Source organism: Lepisosteus oculatus, chromosome 27 (assembly GCF_040954835.1).
Source record: "Lepisosteus oculatus isolate fLepOcu1 chromosome 27, fLepOcu1.hap2, whole genome shotgun sequence".
NCBI classification, from domain to species: Eukaryota; Metazoa; Chordata; class Actinopteri; order Semionotiformes; family Lepisosteidae; genus Lepisosteus; species Lepisosteus oculatus.
Window position 1 is genome coordinate 6820186 of NC_090722.1, and position 20510 is coordinate 6840695.

Sequence of the window (20510 nt, forward strand, 5' to 3'; positions counted from 1 at the left end):
CCAGATCACCGCGAAACAAGAACGAAAGCCGTCGCGCGAAGGCCCCTTCGGCGCGTGCACGGCAACCGCCATATCAGTTTTTGTGGAAACCACCAAGTTCGGAAAGAGAGGGGCGTGCCCGTTGAAATGTGTTTATTTTTAATGAAATGGCTTTTCCGTTTTAAAGGCACAATGTATTGTATGAGATAGTAATAAACTCAGGGGTGCGGTTTTATAGTACATTGAGTCGTCGCCCCCTTTACGGGCTTTGGGACTACCCTCTCCCCCGACGCCTTGGTCTCTCCCAGCACCGGAAGCGGCCTTTCGTAAAGTTCGTTATTTTAAACAACTTAATTTGAATTAATTTAAATCCGCTCGTTTCCAGTTAATTGTTCAGCATAGTGGGTTGAGGTGTAAATTTTAAAACACATTCAAACCGCCAGACTTATTCGACCAATCTGAAGTTGTAAATATTTACTGTCCTTAACGTTTCTTTTCTAAATAGATTGTCCAACGTTGGAGTTAAATGTCAATATTTTTAATATTTGACCGGCGGTGTGCACTTTTCTTGGCTTTATAGCGTTAAATATTCACGAGTCAACGATCTTGAATTAGCAGATCAATGCGTTTCATTTTTCGTTCGCGTTTGACTCGGAGTTCGGAGGAAAATGGCGGGTTTTGATTTTCTCCCGGCGGAGCAGTAGCCTGTATTTAAAGAGCGATGTTCTCGCCGTGCCTGTGGGCAGTGTTACTATTACCGCTTCTCTCCCTGAACCTGATCTGCCCGGCGGGGGCGGCGAGGCTGAGCGCCCCCAAACTTCTGCTGCCCTGTTCGGGGTCGGCCAGGGTCAGCCTCCCCCTGCAGGCGGAGGAGGGCTGCTACACATGGTAAGATCACCGGATAATCATCCCGTCGGTGTCAGCCTGACATCCCAGTAGCGGCTTCTTGAATCTCAAGGGTGACATAGGAGGTGTCAGCCGCCTGGGGGCACACTGTTAGGTGACATAATAAGAATATAGCACTTTTCGGGACACTCCACTCAAAGTGCTTTAATGGGGATCCCCTCCACCAGCTCCAGTGTGCAGCCCCACCTGGATGATGTGACAGGAGCCATAGTGCACCAGTACTCTCCCCACACACCAGCTCTCAGTGGGGAGGAGAGCAGGGATGAAGCCAGTTCAGAGAGGGGGATTATTAGGAGGCCATGACTGGTAAATACCAGGGGGAAATCTGGCCAGGAAACTGGGGTAACACCCCTACTCTTTTTGGGGAAACACCCTGGGATTTTTAATGACCACAGAGAGTCAGGACCTTGGTTTTATGTCTCATCTGATGGACGACACCTTTTTTACAGTATGGTCTCCCCATCATTGTACTGGGGCCCCACTAACACCTCTTCCAGCAGCAGCCTTAGCTTTCCCAGGAGTCTCCCCTCCAGGTACTGGCCAGGCTCACACCTGCTGAGTGTCAGTGGGGCTGCCAGCTGGGAGCTGCAGGGTGATGTAGCTGCTGGTTAATCAGAGTAGCTAATACCTCCTAGATCACCCTTAAATGCCCCCAATTCATCCTTATACACTCCATTACAGGCCCAGTCAAACCCTGGCCCTTCCCGGGGCTGTGTACATCACGGGGACGGAGGGAGCCCCCTTCAGGATGAGGCGTGTCAGTGCAGGGGGACGCAGGCCTGGACCGTGGGCTGCAGGGTGATATAGCTGCTGCCTGTAGCAGGTGTATATCTGCAGTAGCACTGCTGAGGAGAACAGAGACAGGGAAGCAGTGTAGAGGAGTGTCCAGGCTCTCTGGGGCTTCAGCCATATTCCTGAGCAGGGCTAAGTGAACTACGTTCATTACATTCATGGCACACAATTACAGCGATGGTGCTGTTCCCTGCCAGGGTCACTTCAAGGCCAGAGGTAGTGGGTGTGCAGCCCCTCCATCAGCCCTCTCTCGCCGGCGCGGACTGCTCCCAGAGTGCTTTGGTGTCCGCTCTGTCTGCCCAGCCGCTCCGTCAGGCCAGCGTGGTGGAGGCCCGGGAGTCCGGTAACACTCCTCTTGCTTCAGAGTGTTGCTCCAGCATTGTGAAACAAACAGAGACACGAAGAAAACCTTCATCTGTATCTTCACATGAACACTCCGTCATCGTCATCAGAGCTGGAGAGTCACTGTACAGACACTCAGTCCAGCTCCTCTGTATCTTCATATTAACACTCCTTCATCATCATCAGAGCTGTAGAGTCACTGTAGAGACACTCAGTCCAGTTCCTCTGTATCTTCACATGAACACTCCTTCATCATCATCAGAGCTGGAGAGTCACTGTACAGACACTCAGTCCAGCTCCTCTGTATCTTCACATGAACATTCCTTCATCATCATCAGAGCTGGAGAGTCACTGTACAGACACTCAGTCCAGCTCCTCTGTATCTTCACATTAACACTTCTTCATCATCATCAGAGCTGTAGAGTCACTGTAGAGACACTCAGTCCAGTTCCTCTGTATCTTCACATGAACACTCCTTCATCATCATCAGAGCTGGAGAGTCACTGTACAGACACTCAGTCCAGCTCCTCTGTGTCTTCACATGAACACTCCTTCATCATCATCAGAGCTGTAGAGTCACTGTACAGACACTCAGTCCAGCTCCTCTGTATCTTCACATGAACACTCCTTCATCATCATCAGAGCTGGAGAGTCACTGTACAGACACTCAGTCCAGCTCCTCTGTATCTTCATATGAACACTCCTTCATCATCATCAGAGCTGTAGAGTCACTGTACAGACACTCAGTCCAGCTCCTCTGTGTCTTCACATGAACACTCCTTCATCATCATCAGAGCTGTAGAGTCACTGTACAGACACTCAGTCCAGCTCCTCTGTATCTTCACATGAACACTCCTTCATCATCATCAGAGCTGGAGAGGAACTGTACAGACACTCAGTCCAGCTCCTCTGTATCTTCACATGAACACTCCTTCATCATCATCAGAGCTGGAGAGTCACTGTACAGACACTCAGTCCAGCTCCTCTGTATCTTAACATGAACACTCCTTCTTCATCATCAGAGCTGTAGAGTCACTGTAAAGACACTCAGTCCAGCTCCTCTGTATCTTCACATGAACATTCCTTCATCATCATCAGAGCTGGAGAGTCACTGTACAGACACTCAGTCCAGCTCCTCTGTATCTTCACATGAACACTCCTTCATCATCATCAGAGCTGGAGAGTCACTGTACAGACACTCAGTCCAGCTCCTCTGTATCTTCACATGAACACTCCTTCATCATCATCAGAGCTGGAGAGTCACTGTACAGACACTCAGTCTTGCTGTGTTTGTGTCTGGCAGTGACAGGCCGTGTGCTGCGCTGTGATGTCACTGTGGACAGTATCACCCGGATCAGGATCGTCACGACAACACGGCAGCTGTACACAGAGGACCCGCCCGTCCAGCTGTCTGTCACGGCAGAGGACTGCGAAGGTGCTCCGGCGCGCAGTCTGCCTGCAGTCACAGCCCAGCCCAGTCACAGGCACCCATTAACCCCTCTCCCACCCCTGCTGCTCCTCTCTCAGGGAACACGTTCAGCACCCTGGCCGGCCTGCGTTTCCACTGGTCTGTGCTGGCGGACTCGGACACACAGGGGCCGAGCACAGCAGAGAGAGTCCGGTGAGGAAGAACACTGCTGAGCCACTGGCCACTGACTGACCAGCAGCGGGCTGGGAGGCTGACTCACAGTGTTGTCTCTGTGCTGTTGGACAGTGTTGTCTCTGTGTGTCTCTCTGTGACAGTGGAGTTTCTGTGTGTCTCTCTGTGACAGTGTTGTCTCTGTGTGTCTCTCTGTGACAGTGTTGTCTCTGTGTGTCTCTCTGTGACAGTGTTGTCTCTGTGCTGTTGTACAGTGTTGTCTCTGTGTGTCTCTCTGTGACAGTGTTGTCTCTGTGCTGTTGTACAGTGTTGTCTCTATGTGTCTCTCTGTGACAGTGTTGTCTCTGTGTCTCTGTGACAGTGGAGTCTCTCTGCTGTTGTACAGTGTTGTCTATGTGTCTCTCTGTGACAGTGTTGTCTCTGTGCGTCTCTCTGTGACAGTTGAGTCTCTCTGCTGTTGTACAGTGTTGTCTATGTGTCTCTCTGTGACAGTGTTGTTTCTGTGCTGTTGTACAGTGTTGTCTCTGTGTCTCTGTGACAGTGGAGTCTCTCTGCTGTTGTACAGTGTTGTCTCTGTGTGTCTCTCTGTGACAGTGGTGTCTCTGTGCTGTTGTACAGTGTTGTCTCTGTGTGTCTCTCTGTGACAGTGGTGTCTCTGTGCTGTTGTACAGTGTTGTCTCTGTGTGTCTCTCTGTGACAGTGGTGTCTCTCTGCTGTTGTGAGCAGGTTGGTGCGCTTCACAGAGGCAGGGTATTCCGCCCCAGAGCACATCTCTGCCCTGGAGAGGGAAGGGCTGTGGGGAGAGCATGTTCTCGTGGCTGGAGTCCGTAGTGGAGCAGCGTGGGTTCGAGTTTCTCTGAGCCATCCTGAGTACAAGGTCATTCCTGCATACCACATAATATACTACATTACACCCCAGTAGAACACAGTACAGTACAGAACAGAACAGAACAGAGTCACCTCAGTAGAACACAGAACAGTACAGAACAGTACAGGCCTACAGAGTCACCCCAGTAGAACACAGAACAGTACAGTACAGAACAGAACAGTACAGGACTACAGAGTCACCCCAGTAGAACACAGTACAGTACAGAACAGAACAGAACAGTACAGGACTACAGAGTCACCCCAGTAGAACACAGTACAGTACAGAACAGAACAGAACAGTACAGGACTACAGAGTCACCCCAGTAGAACACAGAACAGTACAGAACAGTACAGGACTACAGAGTCACCCCAGTAGAACACAGTACAGTACAGGACTACAGAGTCACCCCAGTAGAACACAGAACAGTACAGTACAGGACTACAGAGTCACCCCAGTAGAACACAGTACAGTACAATACAGGACTACAGAGTCACCCCAGTAGAACACAGTACAGTACAGGACTACAGAGTCAGCCCAGTAGAACATAGTACAGTACAGTACAGGACTACAGAGGCAGCCCAGTAGAACACAGTACAGTACAATACAGGACTACAGAGTCACCCAGTAGAACACAGTACAAGACTACAGAGTACACAATATAGTGCAATACAATTGAGTCTTAGACAGAAGCAGAGTGGAGTGAAGTAAAGCACAGTGAAATCGTGGTGACTGTGTGTGCAGGAGGTGCCCGCGGACAGCGTGGGGCTGCTGGTCCTGGACAGAGTGTTCCTCAGCCCCGGCCAGGACGTCTACCTGCTGCTGGGCTCTGCGCTGAGGTTCCGGGTCTGGAGGCGCCTGCAGGGCAGGGACCGGGGTACGAGAAAGACACATGACCTTTAATTGTTCATGCGTTTCCTTTTATCCTTCCTGGCGTTACTGTGACATGCCTGTTTACTTTGCGATGCCTGTCAGGCATGGCGTGTGGTAGGTAAGGCAGGTGTTCAGGTGTGACAGTGATAGTTTTCACAATGATGTAGACCATTCTGACTGTGCTCTTTGTGCTCTGGAGTTCTGATACCCCTCTCTCTCTCGTGTCCCAGATGTACCCTTATCCTCAGAGGGGTACGAGCTGGTCCTGCAGGCCCAGGAGGGAGTGGTGAGGCTGGATCAGGAGACTGCAACAGTGACTGCACTGCAGCTGGGCCACACAGCCCTCTCTCTGACACACTCCAGTATCCTTCACCCAACCGCTGTACCTGTGCTAGTACCCCACCTGTACCTGTACCTGTACCCCTCCTGTACCTGTATCTCTCCCGTGTTTGTATCCTAGATCCGCCTGTGTCCTACCTGTACCTGTACCCCTCCTGTACCTGTACCCCTCCTGTACCTGTATCTCTCCCGTGTTTGTATCCTAGATCCGCCTGTGTCCTACCTGTACCTCTACCTCTCCTGTGTATTTTATATAGGCAGTAGGACATGTTAGTGTGTGAACAGAGGTTTGCCTTGTGTGTGTGGTGATTTTCCTCAGTGCTCTGTGGCCAGACATCCACATGCAGGCTGCCTCTCAGCTCCCAGGCTGCAGTATCTCTGTGGTGGAGCCGCACTATCTGAGTGAGTGCTGTGGTTTCTGGCGCCCCTGAGTCAGCCGCTGTCCTGTGTGTGCCAGTCGCCACCTGTCTGGATCTGACCGTCCTTGTGTCCCCAGCCCTGAGCGTGGAGCCCGAGGAAAGGTGGGCTCTGCAGACTGGCCGAGTCTACCAGATCACCGTGGGCGTCCACGACCGCGCCTCCCACGCTGCTCAGCTGTCCGAGGTACACCTGTCTCCCGACCGCCTGTCCCCTGGTGCCCCCGCTGGCCTGACGCCCCCCCGGGCCGGCCTGTGTGTGTTCCAGAACGTGAGGATCGCAGTGGAGCTGTCGGAGCTGCACTTCGAGACGCTGCTGTCCTCCCCCAACGGCTCCTACCACGTGGTGCAGACGCTGCGCCCGGGACGAGCCCTCGTCAGAGCCGCGCTGGGATCCATAACGACCGAGGTACAGTGCGAGAGGGCGACCCGTGCGGAGTCGCAAGGTGATTGATGTGCAAACCCCTGAAGAGAGCTTTTTCCAGCCCTAACCATGCCTTACCCTCACCCCCCCCCCATCTCCTGAACTCTAGAATGGTATGGTCCTGCCTCTGAGTCCTCCAATCAGCCACCAGCAGGAAGTGGAGATCTACAGCCCCATTGTCCTCATGCCCAGCGTTGTCGCGTTGCCCTGGCATCCGGGAGACGGGCTGTACCACTACAAGATACAGGTGACAACCGGACAGTGCAGCTCCCTCTCGTAACCATGTTGTGTAGAGACGCTCATCTTCCACAGTAATCCCACTGCTAGGGACCCTTGAGTCTCCAATGATCCTGCGCTCTCACATACTGCTCTGTAGTGCTGTGTCGGTTACCCTGCTGTTGTTGTGCTCCCTGGCTGTGCAGTGTTGTCTTGCGTTGTTGTTGCAGGTTGAAGGGGGCAGTGGGAACTTCAGCTGGGCGTCCTCTAATCAAAGCGTCGCCATGGTGACGGTGAACGGGACAGTGGTGACCGGTTCAGTTCTGGGCGTCAGCATCGTTGAGGCTAGAGACCAACAGAACCCCTCCCACTGCGGACTAGCCAGGGTGAGACACTGCTGCACACTGAGACAGACAGGCCTGTGCCTGACAACTTACAGGTCAGCTTCATGTGTTAAAGTCCAGTCTGTTGCACCAGGAGGACAGCTGGTCCAGTGGTGAAGGTCCAGTCTGTTACACCAGGGGGACAGCTGGTCCAGTGGTTAAGACACAAGGCTGTTACACCATGAGGACAGCTGGTCCAGTGGTTAAGACACAGGGCTGGTACACCATGGGGACAGCTGGTCCAGTGGTTAAGACACAGGGCTGTTACACCATGAGGACAGGTGGTCCAGTGGTGAAGATCCAGTCTGTTACACCGGGAGGACAGCCGGTCCACTGGTTAAGACACAAGGCTGTTACACCAGGAGGACAGCTGGTCCAGTGGTTAAGACACAGGGCTGGTACACCATGGGGACAGCTGGTCCAGTGGTTAAGACACAGGGCTGGTACACCATGAGGACAGCTGGTCCAGTTGTGAAGGTCCAGTCTGTTACACCAGGAGGACAGCCTTGTCTGTGCCCGATAGCCAGTGTTGTCTCCTTCCCACAATGTGTCTGCAGGTGTTGGTGCTGAGGCCTGTGAAGATGCAGCTGTTGCCCCAGCAGGGAGACTGTGAAGTGGGGGGGTCAGTGGACCTGCCTCTGGCTGTGTGGGGGCTCCCTGACCTCCCTGAGGCCCCACACCTGCAGACACCCCCTCAGCTGCCTCGGGACTCCCTCAGCACCAAGCCCTCGCCCCAAGATCCCCTGAACGCACAGACGCCCCAGCTGCTGACGGATTGCTCCCTGCTGCCCCTGGACACCCACCCCGACCGCCTGGGGGTCTTTGAGGCTGTGCCAGGTAACCCCAGCCCCTGGTCCTGCCTCTTCCCGACAGGGGGGGTGGGCTGTGCTCCGTGCGTGAGGGGCCCCCGGCTCACGGGCGATGGGAGAGAGGGGCATCTCCTCTGAAACCTCTTGCTAGGAGCCCAGACTGAGCGCGCCAGCCGTGTTCGCCACCCTGTCTGTGCCATCTTGTATCCCGGCAGGCCAGCTCGGCCCCGGACCGGGGTCCTGCAGCGGAGTCCGGCTGGAGGCGGTCGGACCGGGTCACACACAGCTGACCATCGGGATGGCCACAGACCGGCACTACATCACTGCCACGGCGACTCTCGCCTCCTACAGGCCCCTGCGGGTATCACAGCAGCCTCTTCTCTTTATGGGCCGGGGGAAACATGCCAGTCGTGTGCCTGATGCTTTCAGATTTGAAAAGGTGTTCAGGCTCTTGCCGTACAGCTGGCAGAACCCAGCCTGCGTTTCTGCGTCCCAGGCGCTGCTGTCGGACGTCCTGCTGGCGAACGGAGCGGCCCGAGACCTGCTGTTCGACGGCGGGCCGCAGCCCTGGGTTCTGGAGCCCGACCGCTTCTTCAGTGACCTGCTGGCTGAGCCCGGCGGGGGGGCCCAGATCGCCGCGCTGCGCCCGCCCCAGCTGCACCGGAACCAGCACGCCTACCGGGTCACCTGCACTGCGCTGGGGGAGCAGGTAGCCCGGCCGCCACCTCCGGCACAAGCCACGCGGCGGTGTGATCCTCAGCTGACGGTGCCGCGCCTGCTGCTCTGCTCTGGCTCTGTCCCCAGTGGCTGGTGTTCCGGAGCGGGAACGTCCCCGGGCCTCTGAACCCCCGGCCCAGCGCAGAGGAAGTGCGTGTCAGGGTGGGGTGCGCCCTGCCGGCCAGGCTGTCCCTGACCCCCGTCTCCACCCTCTCCGCCTCCACCCCCGTCTCTCCGCCGCCACCGCCCCCCTCTGCTGCATCCCCGCCGGCCCCCTCGCCCTGCCCCCAGCCCCTCTACCGCGGCAGCACGGTGAGTAGTCTTGTGTTGGCGGACGGCTCAGAGCCCTCTTCCGGCCCAGTTCGAGACCCAGGAGCCCTGCGCACCACGCCGGCCCTGGGCTATCCCACGTGCCCCCGATCCTCTGTGCCCGACTGACCCCTGCCCTCTGTGTGCCAGGCGGCCGTGCCCAGCTCCAGAGACACCGTGCTGGAACTGGCAGCCTTCGACCAGCAGGGGGCCCAGTTCGACAACTTCACTGCGGAGGCGGTGCGCTGGCACTCCTCCAACCCCTCCCTGCTGTCCGTCGCCCAGGACACGCCCATGAGCCTGCAGGACAGACAGACGGGCTCTGGGCACGCCAAGCTGCACGGTCAGTCCTCCGCAGGCTTAGCTGTGACTGTGGTGATGATGGCAGGAGGAAGAGGAAGGGCAGTGCTGATCACGCTGCCGCCAACAGTAATCAACATGACAATATCACTGGATCGTAGCTTGATCAGATACTACCTCCAAGAATAATTCTGATGTTGTGCATCTACATCTCGTCTCTCAGAGATCCCCAAAGACCAGGTACTGTAATGTTCAGTGTGAGTGGGAGTCTGATCCTCCTGTTGGTGGTGTTGACCTCAGGGCGTCAGATCCTGCATGCCCACGGTCAGACTGGCACAGTCACCATCACCGCCAGCCTTGCTGAGCACCACGATTCTGCCAATCCGGTCAGCATACAGGTCAGGACCTCTCCATTCCCTTCCTTTTCTTATAGTAATAACCCTAACAACTACAATAATAATTATCAGCTTGATTGTATGCAGTGCGTTTAAAACTGTATATTTTATACAGCTTCTCCAAGCGCTTTACAGAGAGAGAAAGAATAAATACACAGTGAGAGGAGATAGCAGAATGAAACAGTTATTGTGAGGGTTTGGAATACAGCAGGAAAGCAAGCCCTTCTAAAGAAGGAGGTTTTTAGTCCAGACTTGAAACAACTCAGGGAAAGTGACTCTGTGATAGCCATAAGAATGGGCTTGGTGGAGAAACAGGAGAACAGAATTAGACGAACCAGTAGGTGAGCATGAAGATTTAGAAGACAACAAGAAACGTGATAGGAAGCCAGTGCAGGGACTCCAGGACAGGGGTAATGTGATCGCTAGGCCTGGTCAGGATTCTGGCTGCCGAATTCTGCACATGCTGTAGTTTGTTCAGTGTGTATTTAGATATCCAAGTGAGTAGGACATTACAGTTTTTACACTGTTCTTAGTTTTCTGTTTTATGATTTAGCTTTAAAGCAGCCAGTCTCACTGTGATCTGTGTCAGTGTTACAGGTAGAGACACAGCCCTCATAGAGTCAGGATATTAATCTCACTGCCAGTCTGGGACAGACAGAGAGCTTAAAAGGAGCCCCAGTCTCACTGTGATCTGTGTCAGTGTTACAAATAGAGACACAGCCCTTATAGAGTCAGGATATTAATCTCCCTGCCAGTCTGGGACAGACAGAGAGCTGTAAAGGAGCCCCAGTCTCACTGTGATCTGTGTCAGTGTTACAGATAGAGACACAGCCCTTATAGAGTCAGGATATTAATCTCCCTTCCAGTCTGGGACAGACAGAGAGCTGTAAAGGAGCCCCAGTCTCACTGTGATCTGTGTCTCTGTTACAGATAGAGACACAGCCCTTATAGAGTCAGGATATTAATCTCCCTGCCAGTCTGGGACAGACAGAGAGCTGTAAAGGAGCCATAGCGAACAGGTGTAGACACTGATAGGACAATGTGTTTGTGTCACTGAAGATGTGACAGTATGGCGTGCTCCTCTTCTGCAGGGTGTCTCTCTGCCTGCACTCTCCGTGTCTGTGGACCTGCGCTTGGTGGAGGATTTTCGATGGGAGCCAGAGCGCATCACACTATTCAACCACCCTGCGGTGACGGTAGCACACCATTCCTCCTGTTCGTGACACAGACACTCTCTGACTGGCCCAGGGCAGCGTGAGCGTCTCCGTCTGTCTCTGCAGGAGACCCTGTCTCTGGTCAAGGGCTCTGGACACTTCCTGTTCAGGCTGCAGGACAGTGACCTGGCTGACACCGCCTTCCTGGAGCAGCACAGCGCAGTGCAGGTGAGCGTACTCGCAGTCTGTACAGGGGAACAGTTTTCCACGTTACAGTGGAATATAATCACAGTGGTGGTGGTGTTCACCCCAGGTGTCCCCGCTGCGGCCTGGTTCCTCTGCACTGCTGGGCTACGACCTCTGTGTGACCTCTGCTGACCCGGCTGCAGCCTTGCTGACCGTCTCCGACATCTGGGATTTCGAGATGGACTTCATAGACAAAGTCCGACCATCTCAGTGTCTCTCCCTCACTCATTCTTCCATCTGCCTGTTGAACTCTCCTCTTTGAAAGAGGTCTTGAGCTCTTTGGCCCTTTGGCCTCTCTGCTTCACTCTCTCCTCTTCTTTACTCTGTTCTCTCCCTCTGTTCTTCACTCTCTCATCTCTCCTATACTGTCTCCTCCCTTCCTCTCTCTTTTACTCTCCTCTCCCCCTCTCTTTTTCAGTCTCTCTGTTTATTTGCTTTCTCCCTCTCTCCCTCTCTCCCTTTCTCCCTCTCTCACTCTCACTCATACAATCATGTATCTGTCCTGCAGGTGGAGCTTGGGAACAGCGCCCCCCTCAGGGTGCGAGTGCTGGACGCTCTCGGACAGCCTTTCTCCTCCCGGTACCACCTGCTCATGGACCTCCGGGTGCAGATGACCTCTGCCATCGTCTCTGTGCAGTGAGGACACAGCGTTTGTCTGTCTCTGTCTCTCACTGTCTCCCTGTATCTCCCCGTCTCTCTCTCTATCTGTGCCTTTCTCTTGTCTTTAAATTACCATAACGAGTTTCAAAGAAGTCCACTTGCCTCTGTATCTCTGCTGGTCTCTCACTCTCTCTCTCTGTGTCGGTTGTTCTGTTCGTGTACTCAGTGAAGAACACTCAGGCTTTCCTCCTGTCCAACTCCAGATCCCCGCCACATTAGAATGGGCACCTGCTCCTCAGCCTGCCTAGATGGTGACCATAGCTGTACTGCTGTGCTTGTGCCTGCTCTGTTATGTGTGTGGTGCTTGTTAGATGTCTGTCAAATCAGTTTGTGCATGTGTTCAGGCAGATTGGCCCGATGGATGGCGTGACGACAGGGTTCCGGGTTCGAGGGGACTCTGTAGGAGAGACCAACCTGCTGCTAACAGCCAGGGACCGGAGTGGAGCAATACTGACCTCCACTCCCAGACCTATAGAGGTGAGAGAGACTCCTGACCTCCACTCACAGACCTATAGAGGTGAGAGAGACTCCTGACCTCCACTCACAGACCTATAGAGGTGAGAGAGACTCCTGACCTCCACTCCCAGACCTATAGAGGTGAGAGAGACTCCTGACCTCCACTCACAGACCTATAGAGGCGAGAGAGACTCCTGACCTCCACTCACAGACCTATAGAGGCGAGAGAGACTCCTGACCTCCACTCCCAGACCTATAGAGGCGAGAGAGACTCCTGACCTCCACTCACAGACCTATAGAGGCGAGAGAGACTCCTGACCTCCACTCCCAGACCTATAGAGGCGAGAGAGACTCCTGACCTCCACTCACAGACCTATAGAGGCGAGAGAGACTCCTGACCTCTACTCCCAGACCTATAGAGGCGAGAGAGACTCCTGACCTCCACTCACAGACCTATAGAGGCGAGAGAGACTCCTGACCTCCACTCCCAGACCTATAGAGGCGAGAGAGACTCCTGACCTCCACTCACAGACCTATAGAGGCGAGAGAGACTCCTGACCTCCACTCACAGACCTATAGAGGCGAGAGAGACTCCTGACCTCCACTCACAGACCTATAGAGGCGAGAGAGACTCCTGACCTCCACATTGAGCTGAGTGCAGACTTCTCCATCTCTCCTCTCTTCTTTCCCCTCTGTCTGTGCAGGTTTTCCATCCCTTTAGGCTGCAGCCCAGAAGGATGGCTCTGGCATTTGGCAGCGAGAGACAGGTGTGGTACTGTCCAGTGTCCTCTTCACTGATATTGCTGGTGAAAATCTTGTTCCAATTGATTTCCAATTGTTATGCTGCCTGTTATTATTCTTAGGTGGTGGCAGAGGGGGGGCCTCACCCCCGGTCCAGTGTCACTTTCACTGTGAGTGACAGCCATGTTGCTGTGGTGACGGAGGAGGGGCTTGTGCGTGGTGTTGCCGTGGGGACGGTGCATGTGCGTGGTGTGCTTCAGACTGTGCAGCAGGACACTGGAGTTGTAACCATCTTCTCAGAGGTCACTCTCTGTTACTGTCTCTGTCATTTCACTGTTTTACTCTTTCTCTCTGTCCATCTCTGTCTGTCTGTAAGACAATCTCTCTGTCCTCCAGGATGAGGTGGAGGTGGAGGTGTTCAACCTGACATCAGTGAGGGTCCAGGCTCCCCTTGACCGTCTTCCTGTAGGTGCAGAGGTGAGATCCTGTCGCTCTCCTCTCCCGAGCAGGCGTCCTGTCTCTCTCCTGTCCCGAGGAGGCGCGCAGGCGTCCTGTCTCTCTCCTCTCCCGAGGAGGCGCGCAGGCGTCCTGTCTCTCTCGTCTCCCGAGCAGGCGTTCTGTCGCTCTCCTCTCCCGAGCAGGCGTCCTGTCGCTCTCCTCTCCCGCGCAGGCGTCCTGTCTCTCTCCTCTCCCAAGCAGGCACGCAGGCGTCCTGTCTCTCTCCTCTCCCGAGCAGGCGCGCAGGCGTCCTGTCTCTCTCCTCTCCCGAGCAGGCGCGCAGGCGTCCTGTCTCTCTCCTCTCCCGAGCAGGCGCGCAGGTGTCCTGTCTCTCTCCTCTCCCGAGCAGGCGCGCAGGCGTCTTTTCTCTCTTCTCTCCCGAGCAGGCGTCCTGTCTCTCTCCTCTCCCGAGCAGGCGCGCAGGCGTCCTGTCTCTCTCCTCTCCCGAGCGGGCGTCCTGTCGCTCTCCCCTGCCTATTTCCTGACCTGTCTCTGTCTTATAGATGCCTGTGTATGTGATGGGCGGTAGTAGCTCTCAGACTCCCCTGTCATTTGCGGGAACGGAGGGCAGATGGAGTTTCCAGTGGGTGCTGGACAAGCCGGGCGTGCTGGAGGTGGAGCCACGCCATGCACAGGTCACTGCGCCTCTCCGAGCGGTTCAGTAAAACCTCGTTCTGGCGCCCTGCCTCTGTGTGACTCTGTGCGCTGCTCTCTCAGACAGCGGTCAGAGTCTCACCTGGCCAGCGCTTCTCTGTGCTGGTGCGAGCCGTGTCGGCCGGCTGGGCCAGCCTCAGGGTCACTGCTGTCCTGGTCAGCGCAGCCGGAGAGGAGGCAGAGCTCAGTGACGAGATACGGATCACGGTAGGTGTGTGTTGAACACCGGGCTGGTTTCACCCACACTCGGTTCTGAAGCTCCTCTTGATGATTGGTTCTGTGTGTGTGCGCAGGTGTTTGATGAAGCCCAGCCTGTCGCCGGACCCTCCCGAGTCATTCTCATGTCACCCTTCTCCCAGCACAGGCTGCAGACTACACGGTGAGCACCCCAAAGCTGACTAATTCTAATAATAATTATTCCTTGTAATATTAGTGTAATATTATTAGGAGGCCATGATGGGTAGAGGCCAGGGGCAAATCTGGCCAGGACGCTGGGGTAACACCCCAACTCTTTTCGAGAAACACCCTGGGATTTTTAATTAGAGTCAGGATCTCAGTTTTACGTCTCATCTGAAGGACGGCACCTTTTTTACAGCATGGTATCCCCATCACTGTACTGGGGCATTGTTGTACTGAGCTCCAGGTGGGCTGCCAGCTGCAGGGTGATGTAGCTGCTGGTTATATACTAGCTAATACCTCTTAGACCACCCTTAAATGCCCCAATGTAGCCTTATACTCCCCTTACAGCACTAATGGACAGTACTGTGCTGTGTACGTCACAGGGACGGAGTGAGCCCCCTTCAGTATGAGGTGTGTCAGTGCAGGGGGGACGCGGGCCTGGTCAGTGTGGACCGCCAGGGCCTCGTGCGGTCAGGCTCAGCCACGGGGTCGGCTGTCCTGGAGATCATCGTCATGGAGCCCTGTGGGGTCAATCAGACCATCCTGCTTATCGTCAAGGTACTGCACCTACGAGCCGGACCGGACCGGACAGGCACAGAGCTGAGCTTCGTTCCGGGTGAATCCCTGTTGTCTGTGTTCCAGGTGTCTCCAGTGTGCTTTGTACGGTTGACTGTGGATTTGGGGGTTCACAGTTCAGGGGAGGAGGGGCTCCCAGCGTTCCCCCTGGGCGCGCGCCTCTCTTTCCGGGTGCTGCTGTACGACAGCACGGGGCAGCGCTTCGACGCCCACGATGCTCAGCTGCGGTTCATGCCCAGCAGGTACCCCCTCGGTCTGCCTCACTGCCCCTTCCCTCTCTGCCATCCTGTCTGCTCTCTCTCCCTTGTCCTCTTGTCTCTGCCCGCTCCCTTCTTGAATCCACTGTGCTTCTTTACACCGAGGCTGGCGGGTGTGTGGAACAGGCTGCTCTCGCTCTCCCTGTCTGTCCTGCAGAGACGACCTGATCCAGATCAGTGTGGGCCCGCAGAGCCAGCTGTTCTGGGCGCAGCCGGTGTCCCCCGGACTGACCGTGCTGGGGGTGTGACCCCCGCAGCCCCGCCCTGTGTGACTACACCCCCCTCCTGGTCCTGCACGCCCTGTCGCCCCCTCCGCACTCGCCTCTGCGCCCCGGACACCTCGTCTGCTTCTCCACCCCGCTGAGAGACAGCCAGGGTACCCCCACCCCTCTCGACTTATCTGTCCTTGCTTTCGCGGTCCTGCTCGTCGTCGTGACTGCAGGGCCTGTCCTGTCGTGGGCTGAGTGGCTAATGCAGACCCGTGTGGGTCTGGGCACCTGCTGAGGAAACTGCAGGCCCTCCTGAGGGGTGATCGAGTTCTCTGGTATTACTGGGCTGTTCGTCAGCAGGATACTGTCCACCCACCTGTCTCTGCCGTGCTCAGCGTCACCCCTTGTTCCCTTGGTGTACCTCAGTCGTCTCACCCTCGCCCCAACTCTTTCTTTTTCACCTCCCTCCCTCCCCTGCACTCTCGCAGGGCGCCCAGGCTGGTGGGAGGTGTCATCCAATCAGACGCTGCACATCGACCCTGCTACGGGGGCGGCCCTCGCTAAGCATGCTGGGACAGTGGTGGTGTACTACAGACTGGAGGGTGAGCAACAGGCACTGAGAGAGGTGAGAAAGAGGGGGTGGAATGATAGTCCTGAGTTGTGTATATACAGTATAGTGGTGAGTTGTGTATGTGGTGTTCTGTATATAGAGTGGCGAGTTGTGTATGTGGTGTTCTGTACAGTATATAGAGTGGCGAGTTGTGTATGTGCTGTTCCGTATATAGAGTGGTGTACAGCTGTGTGCTCTGTGACAGGTGACAGTGGTCCCAGCAGCAGTGCCTGTTCTCTCCCTGCCAAAGGACAGATTCCTCACTAACTGGCTGGGAGCCAAGGACTACACTGTCTCTGTCCACCTCACTGGGGCTTCACATACTGACACAGGTCAGACCCTCAGGACCGCACCGTCTCTGTCCACCTCACTGACACAGGCCAGACCCTCAGGACCGCACTCTCTGTCCACCTCACTGACACAGGTCAGACCCTCAGGACCGCACTCTCTGTCCACATCACTGACACAGGCCAGACCCTCAGGACCGCACTCTCTGTCCACCTCACTGACACAGGCCAGACCCTCAGGACCGCACTCTCTGTCCACCTCACTGACACAGGCCAGACCCTCAGGACCGCACTCTCTGTCCACCTCACTGACACAGGCCAGACCCTCAGGACCGCACTCTCTGTCCACCTCACTGACACAGGCCAGACCCTCAGGACCGCACCGTCTCTGTCCACCTCACTGACACAGGCCAGACCCTCAGGACCGCACTCTCTGTCCACCTCACTGACACAGGTCAGACCCTCAGGACCGCACTCTCTGTCCACCTCACTGACACAGGCCAGACCCTCAGGACCGCACTCTCTGTCCACCTCACTGACACAGGCCAGACCCTCAGGACCGCACTCTCTGTCCACCTCACTGACACAGGCCAGACCCTCAGGACCGCACTCTCTGTCCACCTCACTGACACAGGCCAGACCCTCAGGACCGCACTCTCTGTCCACATCACTGACACAGGCCAGACCCTCAGGACCGCACCGTCTCTGTCCACCTCACTGACACAGGCCAGACCCTCAGGACCGCACTCTCTGTCCACCTCACTGACACAGGCCAGACCCTCAGGACCGCACTCTCTGTCCACCTCACTGACACAGGCCAGACCCTCAGGACCGCACTCTCTGTCCACCTCACTGACACAGGCCAGACCCTCAGGACCGCACCGTCTCTGTCCACCTCACTGACACAGGCCAGACCCTCAGGACCGCACCGTCTCTGTCCACCTCACTGACACAGGCCAGACCCTCAGGACCGCACTCTCTGTCCACCTCACTGACACAGGCCAGACCCTCAGGACCGCACTCTCTGTCCACATCACTGACACAGGCCAGACCCTCAGGACCGCACTCTCTGTCCACATCACTGACACAGGCCAGACCCTCAGGACCGCACTCTCTGTCCACATCACTGACACAGGCCAGACCCTCAGGACCGCACTCTCTGTCCACCTCACTGACACAGGTCAGACCCTCAGGACTGCACTCTCTGTCCACCTCACTGACACAGGCCAGACCCTCAGGACTGCACTCTCTGTCCACCTCACTGACACAGGCCAGAAGGCCAGACCCCCAGGACCAGTAGCCAGTAGGTGAGCCGACTGGCGAGTGTGTGACAGTGTCCCTGCCTGTTGCCCACAGCGCAGTGCAGTGAGCCCCAGAGGGAGGGGATAGAGAACGTGCTGCAGCCACAGACAGAGCTGGTGTGCTCCCTCCACTACAGCGCCACCTGTCTGCAGAGCACGCTGCAGTCCGTCTTCACCGCCACTCCGCACTACAGCGCCGACTCCGGTGAGGGCTCTGGCGGGTGTGCTAGGGTACTACGGGCCTTCTCAAGACAGTGCTGTTTGGCTGAATGTCTCTTTAAAACTTCAAAAGCAAAGTGATTCTGCTTGGTTTCCCAAAATGTATTGGAGTTGTTGCAGGTAGTGACGGCGAAGCAATTCAAGGTAGATTCTAGGAATAACGACGCCCTCCGCAGGGAGAAGGGCTGCTGCTGTCCAGGGTCAGATGGAGCACAGCAGGGGTCCACACGTCCTGTGCCCCTCTCTCCTGCAGGGCAGTACAGCTGCGTGGTGGCGGTGCAGCCGCACTCGCAGGCCGCGAGGCGAGCCCTGGCCTCAGCCCCGCTCTCCGTCTCCCTCTCCGCTGCCCTGCGGGGGGCCGCTGCCGAGCAAGGGCGAGAGAGAGGGGGGCACGGTGTGTTGCCCTTCCTGCCCGCTTTCTACTGCAACCAGAGCCGGCTGAGCCTGAGCCCCAGCCAGCCGGTCACAGAGCTCCGCGTGCTGGGCACCGACGCAGCGCTGGACTCGCTGAGGGTGAGGCGGCGCTGAGGCCGGGGGGGGGAGCAGGGGGGCAGGAGAAGGGGTGGCACCGCTCACTTGCTTTGCTCTCCTGTCTTTACTGCGTGTCCAGATCCAGTCGGACCACCCGGAGGTGCTGCTGTCTGATCCTGTCCGCTCCGCAGAAGAACCGGCGCTGCTCGTCGTGTCTGTGTACCCCGCGACCCTGGGGCTGCTCCAGCAGGAGGCCACACACAAGCTGACGCTGAGCAGCACCATGACGGAGCAGACGCAGTCGGTCGTCATCGCGATCGAGCCCGAAGCAGGTCAGCGTACGCCCGGCTCTGGGGTTGTGGGCACGGAGTTGACCCAAGGGTCACACACAGCCGTTCCCGGAAAGAAGGTATCGGCTCCCACCCTGTGGTTGGAACTGTGCCAGACTCCCACCACCCTTTGTGTAGTTTCTGCTTGTGTCGTCTGGTTCCCGTCAGTGTGAGCAGTGTCGCCCGAGCGGGGGGCAGCGCTGACGTCCTGTGCTGTTACAGGCAGCCAGCCGCCCCCCTGTGAGGACAGCAGGCCTGCCCCGACGCTGCTGGGCTCCCAGTACCTGCTGCTCTTCAGCGTGTTCGCCGTGCTGGCCCTCACCGCCGGGCTCTACCTAGGTGAGAGCGCCTGGGCCGCTGCCGGACCGCGGCTGGGACACCGCCCCGCCACCCTGCTGACCGCGTGTCTCTCTCTGCGCAGTGTACAGCCTCATGCTGGCTCGAACCCAGACGGTGCCCGTGGTATACGTGCCTACCTCCGCCCACACTTACTCAGGTCAGTCCTTTAAAACTCCTCTCTCGGTCAGTCGGTCAGTCCGAGCGGACAGGCAGGGCTCTCGGTCAGTCAGTCGGTCCGCGCGGACAGGAAGCTCCCTCGGTCAGTCCGAGCAGACAGGAGGCTCTCTCGGTCAGTCGGTCGGTCCGAGCGGACAGGGAGCTCTCTCGGTCAGTCGGTCGGTCCGAGCGGACAGGGAGCTCTCTCGGTCAGTCGGTCGGTCCGAGCGGACAGGGAGCTCTCTCGGTCAGTCGGTCGGTCCGAGCGGACAGGGAGCTCTCTCGGTCAGTCAAGTCGGCCTGAGCGGACAGGAAGCTCCCTCGGTCAGTCCAAGCAGACAGGAAGGTCTCTCGGTCAGTCGGTCGGCCTAAGCGGACAGGAGGCTCTCTCGGTCAGTCAGTCGGTCCGAGCGGACAGGGAGCTCTCTCGGTCAGTCGGTCGGTCCGAGCGGACAGGAAGGTCTCTCGGTCAGTCGGTCGGCCTAAGCGGACAGGAGGCTCTCTCGGTCAGTCAGTCGGTCCGAGCGGACAGGGAGCTCTCTCGGTCAGTCGGTCGGTCCGAGCGGACAGGGAGCTCTCTCGGTCAGTCGGTCGGCCTAAGCGGACAGGAGGCTCTCTCGGTCAGTCAGTCGGTCCGAGCGGACAGGGAGCTCTCTCGGTCAGTCGGTCGGTCCAAGCGGACAGGGAGCTCTCTCGGTCAGTCGGTCGGTCCGAGCGGACAGGGAGCTCTCTCGGTCAGTCGGTCGGTCCGAGCGGACAGGGAGCTCTCTCGGTCAGTCAGTCGGTCCGAGCGGACAGGGAGCTCTCTCGGTCAGTCGGTCGGTCCGAGCGGACAGGGAGCTCTCTCGGTCAGTCGGTCGGTCCGAGCGGACAGGGAGCTCTCTCGGTCAGTCGGTCGGTCCGAGCGGACAGGGAGCTCTCTCGGTCAGTCGGTCGGTCCGAGCGGACAGGGAGCTCTCTCGGTCAGTCAAGTTGGCCTGAGCGGACAGGAAGCTCTCTCGGTTGGGGCCTGGTCTGTCGATCAGTCAGCCTGAGCGGATAGAAATGTCTCAGTCAAGGGTCTCTGTACTGCAGGGGACGCCGTCCTGACCAGGAACCCTTACTGGGACAGGTGGACACAGCTGACAGACGGGACGCCCCGCCGACGACACTGGCTGTGGAGCACACGGTGACCCCAGTTACACCCCTCACCCCTAGTGCAGCACACCGGTCACTACAGCTCAATAAAGGCTCGAGCAAGTCGGCTGCAGATGTGGTTCATTTTAACCTGCCCACTGACCCCA

The 20510-nt window shown here is 56.9% G+C and overlaps 1 protein-coding gene across 1 annotated transcript; it reads left to right on the forward strand.

Moving 5' to 3' along the window:
• Window positions 1-299: 299 nt before the first annotated feature.
• Window positions 300-20470, forward strand: LOC102684572 (nuclear pore membrane glycoprotein 210-like). Its single transcript, XM_069185458.1, is given in 41 exon segments — window positions 300-867; window positions 1875-2020; window positions 3323-3454; window positions 3547-3640; window positions 4346-4496; window positions 5229-5361; window positions 5588-5719; window positions 6030-6098; window positions 6193-6299; window positions 6381-6521; window positions 6646-6783; window positions 6983-7138; window positions 7693-7972; window positions 8160-8305; window positions 8441-8653; window positions 8749-8973; window positions 9121-9313; window positions 9571-9668; window positions 10757-10861; window positions 10946-11047; window positions 11133-11261; window positions 11574-11701; window positions 12070-12202; window positions 12886-12948; window positions 13045-13224; window positions 13319-13399; window positions 13924-14055; window positions 14138-14281; window positions 14368-14453; window positions 14857-15031; window positions 15116-15291; window positions 15464-15550; window positions 15552-15682; window positions 16004-16140; window positions 16331-16457; window positions 17769-17918; window positions 18186-18445; window positions 18543-18735; window positions 18955-19071; window positions 19154-19228; window positions 20302-20470. Coding segments are annotated over 41 exon segments (5730 nt in total). The 5' UTR covers window positions 300-700; the 3' UTR covers window positions 20400-20470.
• The last annotated feature ends 40 nt before the right edge of the window (window positions 20471-20510 follow it).